Source organism: Dioscorea cayenensis, chromosome 11, assembly GCF_009730915.1.
Source record: "Dioscorea cayenensis subsp. rotundata cultivar TDr96_F1 chromosome 11, TDr96_F1_v2_PseudoChromosome.rev07_lg8_w22 25.fasta, whole genome shotgun sequence".
NCBI classification, from domain to species: Eukaryota; Viridiplantae; Streptophyta; class Magnoliopsida; order Dioscoreales; family Dioscoreaceae; genus Dioscorea; species Dioscorea cayenensis.
This window is the reverse complement of record NC_052481.1, coordinates 21,667,803-21,676,776: the sequence shown is the minus strand read 5'-3', so window position 1 is coordinate 21,676,776 and position 8,974 is coordinate 21,667,803. Positions and strand designations below refer to the sequence as shown.

Genomic DNA, 8,974 nt, shown 5'->3' with positions numbered 1-8,974 from the left:
ATTTATTATTCTACAAGTGTTTAATTCATGGGCGCAAGAATTGCATATCACACTGACGAAAAGATTTGGAATAGTGCTCTCTTTCTCACTGCTCAAGTAGACCTGTATTATTAGACGGTAGTTTTTATCGGCCCAATTTTCTCTTTTCTGTGTTTTATTTTCTCTATTTTGTTCTTTGTGTTCCTCACCTTTGGTGAGGATTTTAATCTATTTGTTTCTTTTTTAGTGGTTGTTTTAATTTCTATCATGTATATGTTCTGTTTTCTTATGTTTTTTTAAATAAAGTTGTGGTTTATTCACTTTATTCTAAAAAAAAAATTAACCTCCCCAATTTAATAAAATTTTTTTAACTCTAATTAATTTTTTTATTTTTTATTTTTTGAAATGGCTAAAGTAAACATTTACAATGAGAACAATAACTGTGAAGTGCAATGAATTGTTACATGACGATGAGTGGACAAATGCGGAATAAAAACTTTACACACTATGCTATAATAATATTGTTCACCATGTGTCTCAATTAAATCCTATTTATGATACTGTTTAAATGGTCTTTTATGGGTCTCCTGAAAGAAGTCGTATTCTTCTTCTTCAGGGTTGTATGGTAGAGAGACTTATTAGTTCAATTAGTTCAATATGGTTTTTACAAATTTTCAAAGTATCAACGCTACAAACTTTCATTACCTCATACGGCAGATGGCTTTTCTATTAAATAATTTCTAAGTGGTCGATAAGATACCGTAACTGATGCATTTTTGTATATGTCTCTCTCGTGATAAACCCTTAAGAGAATGGGCTTATGGTCGATTGTAAAAAAAAAAAAAACGAAAAAATAAAACAAAACAAAAAAAATACAAAACAAAACAGATGGAGTATTTTAATCATGTATATTTTGTCCAGACACATGATGTATCTCTATTGTTGAGATTTGATAACTCTGCATCTTTTTTTTTTTAAGAAGTAACTCTGCATTGTCAAAACTCATAATACAATTGTATACAAGCAACGTTTCTACCGATTAAACACCCCAAACAATGAAAAGATTAGTAGTCATTTGTTGAATTTTAAATAATAAAAATAAAGAAACAAATAATAATAATAATAATAATAATAATAATAATAATAATAATAATAATAATATAAAGATAAACCTCTAATTTAGGCCAAATCTTGCTTAGTTTAATGGAAAAGGCATTTAGCAGTGCATGGACAAATACAGGTTCAAAACCCGCACCGGAAGTGTTGTTCACAATATCATTTTCCCACTATTCCCCTTCTGGATTATATAGCAAGAGAATTTAAAATCAGTCAAGACCAGTGGCTTGTTCATATATATATATATAATGTCAACCAAAAAATTTATAAATATAGTTATTAAAATAATCAAGCTCATAGATAGATATAAATCAACTCATATTGGTGGCTTGTTCATATGGTGTCTTATGAGCGTGTATGTAGTGAACTTTCATTACTCCATGTATCATCTGGCCAAGTTAATAAATTTCTAGAAAATCAATAAGCTACCATAATTAATGCACTTCCGTACTTATTTTTTTTTTAATATATACAAACATTTAAGTAAAAAGCGTTTGTTTGTTGTCTGTTGTCCAAAAAAATAAATAAAAAATAAAAAACCTTCCAATTTGGACATTGAATTTAAACAATCAGTTATAAACCAAACTATATAAACTAATCATTTCTAATGTCATTTTCCTTAATCAATCAAGATTAGTTGCTTGTTCATATGTATAAAAAAATGTCAATAAAAAAATTTATAAAATATAATCAAGCTCATGAATAAATAAGAATCAACTCAAAATTGGTGGCTTACTCATATCACATGGCCTTTTTTAGGTGTCTATGTGGAAAAAAATAAAAAAATATATTATTTTGAGGTCCTTATACTCAAGGGTGTTAAGCTTTTTATCATTCTGGCATCGAGCTATTTTTCTGCAGGGCTTCCCCCACACTATTGTGAATTAGTCGGGGAGGCCTAAGAAGCTGTGGTTTACTCTGTGGCAGATGCCAGCGGTTTGAGTTTGCTTATCTCCAGGCCGTGAACTTAGTTGATATTAGGATAACGATCTCTATGTCACACCAGAATGAAAAGGGTGATCTCGTAGTTCTAGGTATGTGAAGATGCGTTGTTAGGTGCTCTATTTTCCCATTGAGACCGAACCTAAACTTGTGCTCTAGAGATAGTTGTCTATATACTAATAAGGGATGTATGGATTCTCGAGAAGAAAAGAGCCATGGTGGTCACTCGAACCACCCGAATACCCGAGTGAATGGAAGTTAGATCTACATTGGATCTCACCTTGAATTACCCCATCTATCCTCCTAAGGAGAAGTTTGGTTTTAAACTAGCTTCGGCCAATTGCTTAGCCTCGTTCATCTTTAGCACAAGAGCATTCGATCAGTGATTTACCCTATGTGGTATTTGGCCAACTTAATAAGCTATTGTAGGATTAATAAGCTATTGCAATTAATACATTTATGTATTTTTTTGTTTTTTTAGAAACAAGGTGTTTATCACCTATTTTTTTTTAAAAAAAACTTTCATCAACTCTGTCCTTGGGAAGCAAACTACTTATCTCTTGGAGGCCGTCTTACTCTCATCAACTCTGTCCTTTCCACCGTTCCAGTTTACTGGATGTCAGTCTTCAAACTTCCCATTTGGGTTATCAATAAAATCGATAAAATCCGAAGAGACTTCCTTTGGAAAGGCCCGGACTTGGGCCCTAAAGGCATCAGATTGATCGCCTGGAACAGGATTACTAGACCTCGTGACATGGGAGGCTGGGGAATCCTCAACCTCAAGGAATTCAATAAAGCCTTGCTTGGGAAGTGATGGTGGAAATTATCCTGTCGCCCAAACAACTGTTTGGCTAAAATCATCCAGTCAAACTATTCTATCAGCGACCCAAATGATCTCTTGTTTCACACTCCACCTGCAAACAAATCTTTCTTTTGGGCAGGAGTGACTTCCATTTTACCTGCTTTCCGCTCCTGCCTAAACAAATCCATCAGAAGTGGGTCCAGCACTTTCCTCTGGTTCGATCACTGGCACGCTGGGCTTCTACTCAAAGATCTTTGGCCGTCCCTCTTTTCTCAGTGCGTCTCACCTTGGATCACTTTAAGACAATTTACCCATTTTCTTAACAATCCAGAGACTCTTTACCCCTCTGTTTCTCCTAATATGCTGAATCCGCTTTTGGAAATCATCCCTAACTGTTCTTATATCCAGGATGACATTAATTTTTGGGCGCTAGAAAAAAGTGGGAACTTCACTGTCAAATCTTTTTACAAATTCCTTATTGATGGCGGATTGCGTAGCTCGCATTACCCTTATTTCTGAAAAATCCGTTGCTCTAGTAAAATTACCCTTTTTTGCTAGCTCGCTGGAGAGGACAAAATCCTCACACTAGCAAATCTTTTTAAGAAAGGGTGTTTATCTCACTACACCTCATATACTTATGTTCTATGTCACAATGCTACTGAAGACCTGAATCACCTTTTCCTCAACTGTGAGTTCTCTAAACGTATCTGGGATTTCTTCCACCAAGCTTTAGATTCTATTCCTCTCCCACAATCAATTCCCTCACTTTGGACCACCTGGCTGCCTTCCCTTATTGCTCAGCACCGAATTCTTTGGGACCACATTTCCCGCGTTGTTCTGTGGAATATCTGGATTGAACGGAATACTCGTATTTTTCAAATGAATGCTTTACCTCATTATTACATTATTTCTAAAACTGTTAATATGCTTCTTTCTTGGTTTTCAACAGTTGCTGATAGGCACCAGCTCCCTCAACTTTCTCAGCGCTAGAGTTCCTAACCCAGCTGGCGATCATGACCACGATGCTATACAGGAGTAGGGGTCCCTGATTCCTTACTTTGCAGGCCTGAGATGCCAGACGGCATTTTTCGCCCGTCTTGCCTTTATCTGTATTTTCTCCTTTTTATTTTATGGTATTATATTGTTTCTTTGCTTTCCCTCACTGCTGGTGAGGGTTGACTCTTTCTTTATACTTCTGTTTTATTTCAATAAATCTGTGATTTATCTACATTTAAATAAAAAAAAATTTTCAATTTGAACCTTAAAGTTAAACAAACAGTTCCAACCCATACTATATAAACTAATCATTTCTAACATCATTCTTTGAAAAATCAATCATGGTGGCTTATTCATATGAATACAAAAACAAAAAGTCAACTTAAAAATTTTATAAAATATAGATATTAAAAAAACCAAGCTAATAAATAAATAAAAATCAGCTCAGCTATAAATAATAAGTTTATAAAAAATAAAATTATAAATAAAATTTTTATTGTATTATTATTTATAAACACAAAAATATTAGTCATATACAATACACTGTCATTGGATTGAAATTCAACTCTTCATACTTTCCTGGATAATTCCTTTGCTAACTGAAAGGGAAAGGTGATGTGGCCGTCCAAGATCGTTCAAATTTGAACCAAACATCACGGCACAGCATGTCTAACTAGCTAAGTCAACACGCAACAAAAGTAGCCCTTGGCTGGCGTTCCAACTAGTCATACTGCAACATTCTCTCTCTCTCTCTCTCTCTCTCTCTCTCTCGCCATTTTCAGGCTTCCAGTTCCAGGTGAAAACTAAAAACCATGAGGAAACAGAACACCATTCCGTCTCATCTACATCTTCTTATGCTTCTTCTTGGATGTTTGTACAATGGAGAACTCTGCATGAGTTGCAGTGAGAGTGAGAGATTGGCACTTGTCAAGTTCAAAGCAGGTCTTCAAGATCCTCACCAACTTCTATCTTCATGGGAAGGTGATGACTGCTGTACATGGACAGGAGTTCATTGTGACAATGAAACTTGGCATGTTGTCAGCTTGGATCTTCAGTATCACCATCTTTATCATGGCGTTAGCAATGGTGGAAGACTCAGTGGTGAGATTAATCCTTCTTTGCTTTCTTTGAAGCATTTGAATCACTTGGACTTGAGTTCTAATCATTTCAAGGGAACAGAGATTCCCAGTTTCATTGGTTCACTCACTGGTTTGAGTTATCTGAATCTCTCTAATGCTGGTTTCATTGGGAGGGTTCCTCCTCAGCTCGGTAATCTCACAAGCTTGATTTATCTTGATCTCAATTCATTCTATTCTATGCATGATTTGCATGTTGATGATAATTTTCAATGGCTTTCTTTCCTTTCTTCTCTGCAATATCTTGACATGAGTGGAGTTAATCTTGCTAAGATTTCTTCTGATAATTTGTTTCATGCTGTTAACATGCTGCCTGCTCTTTCTGTTTTGATTCTTCCAAACTGCCACCTTCACTGGCCACAGCCTTCCTCTTCTTCTTCTTCCTCTTCTTCTCCATATCTCAATCTTAGTAATTCTTTGACTACTATTGATCTCAGCAACAATCAAATCAACTCCACATTCCCTCTCTGGCTAACTAATTCCAGCAGACTTGTTCATCTTGATCTCTGGTTCAATCACTTCCATGGGAGTGATACCTGAATCCATTGGTCACATGGAATCTCTGGAGGTCATTCAGCTTGGCTTCAATGACTTTGTCGGCCCGCTACCAACAAGTATCAGAGACCTCTGCAACTTGCACACTTTGGATTTCTCATTCAATAATCTCAGTGAAGACACGAGCACATTGTCAAGAATTTTATCCGGATGTGCTGGTGAAACTATTGAGACATTAAACTTGAGAAACAGTAATTTGAAAGGGGAGTTGTCAGGTTGGCTGGGAATGCTCAAAAGTATAACCACTCTTGATATTAGTAAGAACTCACTTTACGGACCGGTTCCTATTTCTATTGGAAACTTATCAAACTTAAAAACCTTGTATCTCGCTTCAAATGGATTCAATGGAAGTCTTCCAAAGAGCATTGGACATCTCTCAGAGCTGAAAGTTCTTGATATTGCTTACAATTCACTTGGTGGTGTTATATCGGAACAACACTTGGCCAATCTCTCAAGTCTGGATTCTTTGAGCATGAGTTACAACCCATTGATAGTGAACATCAGCAAAGATTGGGTACCTCCTTTCCATCTTCAAGAAATTGCTTTTGTATCATGTCAATTGGGACCAGAATTTCCAGCGTGGCTCAGAACTCAGAAAGATTTTTCAATGCTTGATTTGTCCAATACTGGAATCACAGGTTCATTGCCTGATTGGTTCTGGGACTTGTCGCATAGCATTGCACTTCTCGATCTCTCGAATAATCAGATAACTGGAACTGTGCCCAAGTCTCTCAAGCTCATCTGTTCAAGTCTCATTAATCTGAGTTCAAACAAATTTGAAGGCCCATTACCTCTGCCATCTAATGTGGCATATGCTGATCTTTCAGATAATTCATTTTCAGGAGATCTTCTTCCCATTCTTGGTGGAAATGTACCAACATTGGGACATTTGTATCTTTCAAATAATCTCTTAAATGGCACACTTCCTGCATCTATATGCAACTTCCAGCTGATGCAAGTCATTGATATCTCCAACAATTTTATCTCTGGTGAGCTTCCTGGATGTTGGCAAAATCTGTTCTTCTTAGTGGCTCTAAATCTGGCAAACAACAAGATATCTGGAGAAATTCCTGTTTCTCTTGGTTCTCTTAAATTGATTCAAGTTCTTCACTTGGGGAACAACAATCTCTCTGGAGAAATCCCATTGCCTCTGAGTAACTTGAAGATACTTGTGACCCTTGATCTTGGTGGTAATAACTTATCAGGAAACATACCAGCATGGATTGGAGAAAGAATGCCATTGCTAAGGATACTCCGATTACGATCTAACATGTTGCAGGGTGACATCCCTGAAGAATTATTCAATCTAGCATCATTGCAAATCTTAGACCTTGCTGATAATAACTTATCAGGAGTTATACCTCAGTCTTTTTGCAACCTTTCTGCAATGCAACTCACAAATGAAGCAAGACAGAGTATTCTGGATGGATTTCAAGACCAAGTCATCACAAGCGTTGGGAATTATAGCATTTTCGGTTATACCGACAGCTTGTCAGTTGTCACAAAAGGAATGGAACTTCAATACAGTAAAACACTCGAGTTTGTGACAAGCATAGACCTTTCAAACAATCGGCTTTCGGGTGAAATACCAGAGCAAATAGGAAATCTTCATGGGATTCAAAATCTGAACTTGTCCGGAAATCATTTGATTGGTGGGATTCCAGATTCAATAGGTGACTTAGTGTCATTGGAGTCATTTGATTTATCAAGAAATGAACTTTCAGGCAAGATTCCTACGAGCATATCTTTTCTTACATTGTTGAGTCATCTGAACCTTTCGTACAACAATTTGTGGGGTAGAATTCCAACAGGTAACCAGCTGCAAACTCTTGATGATCCATCGATATACATTGGCAATCGTGACCTCTGCGGCCCTCCTTCGACAGTAAATTGCGGTGATAATGAGACACTTGCATTCAGTGTTGAAGGAGATGATTCTGATGAGAATGAAACATTATGGTTATTGTTTGGCGGTGCTGTGGGATATGCATTGGGTTTGTGGGCAGTATGTATTTGTTTGTTAATCAAAGAGGCATGGAGGAATTCATATTTTGATCTAGTTGATTATATGCATAAGAAGCTTCTTGCATTCACTGCAACAAGTATTTATAATTCAGCAGGCATCGAGGACGACTAGCATCGGCTATCTCTGTTGTAAGTAAGAGAGAGCGAGAGAAAAGCTCGACTTAATCTCTATTTTCTCGAAACCACTAGCTTCAAGTTGCACCGGATGCCCTTCTTGCGAACTCATCCTTTTTTATCGAACATGCAATCTCTTTTGATAATTAAGGACTTCGTCGTGGTTCCATTGGACACTGCGCAGCCATGTGGCTGATGCACGCACACCACTTGATGCCAGCACTCCGCTGTCTTGTGAGAAGTTCTGAAGCAACGCCCGCAAGCCATGTCATTGGGAGAACGTGGATCTTTAGCACACCTGTTAGCTTAATACGAACCACGCGATTGGTCTGAAGAGGCATCGTTCAATCTCCTACGCAGCAAGCTTCGAAGAATGATGCTCTCCCAAAGAAGAATGGGCTTAATTATAGCTTTGACATTCGTCATTGTTATATATATATATATATATGTATATATACATGTATGTATGTATGTAGGCAGTGGGGTATATTCATATCTTTGGCTTCTATATGAAGACCTATGTTCTCACTTGATTTCATCAATGAATAAAGATTAATTCTTTCACTTCTCCTGTCTTCCATATCATGGTATCCGAGCTAGGTTAGAATATTTTTTTCCGGCCAACTACTCCGGCCATTCTCCGACTATCCTCTCCGGTCAATTTCTCCGGCCATCTTCCTCGGCACTCTTTCTCTACATCATCCCTCCCTTCATCATCTACTCAAGAAAACCTGACTCTTCCCATCTTCATCAACCTCACCACTTTCATTACCATACTCAACCATCCATCGACCATCAACCGGCCACCATCACCAATCGGACAACATCCCCACCATCAACCGGCCTCCATCACCATCTTCATCAACCTCACCACCTTCATTACCATACTCAACCATCCACCGACCATCAACCGGCCACCATCACCAATCGGACAACATCCCCACCATCAACCGACCATCACCATCATCCTCACCACCTTCACCATTATCACCCGCCGATCATCACCACCACCTCCACCATAATCCGACCAACATCACCATCATCTCTCCAACCCGGCCACCATCATCCTCATCATCCTCCACCACCGCCATCCGTACACCATCACACCGCCGACACCAACTCCACCACCATCATCATCCGGACACCTCCATCATCTCTACCTCCAAAAACTTGCTTCCAAACACCGGTCTCCATCACATTTCATCACATGTGACTCTTTGCCTAGCCACACATAAACACATTGATGTGACATTACTATTGCCTTGTTTACTTTTGCCTGAATCAAACAAAACATTGTACTGAAATTATA

General features: G+C 37.8%; 2 protein-coding genes across 2 annotated transcripts; both read left to right on the top strand.

The window, feature by feature from the left end:
* The first annotated feature begins 4,647 nt into the window (after positions 1-4,647).
* On the top strand, positions 4,648-5,511 carry LOC120271778 (receptor-like protein EIX2). Its single transcript, XM_039278453.1, has one exon. It carries the CDS (start codon positions 4,648-4,650, stop codon positions 5,509-5,511), a length of 864 nt encoding a protein of 287 aa, XP_039134387.1.
* Positions 5,512-5,524: 13 nt separating this feature from the next.
* On the top strand, positions 5,525-7,663 carry LOC120271777 (receptor-like protein EIX2). Its single transcript, XM_039278452.1, has one exon. The coding sequence runs from the start codon at positions 5,525-5,527 to the stop codon at positions 7,661-7,663; it is 2,139 nt and encodes a 712-aa protein (XP_039134386.1).
* The last annotated feature ends 1,311 nt before the right edge of the window (positions 7,664-8,974 follow it).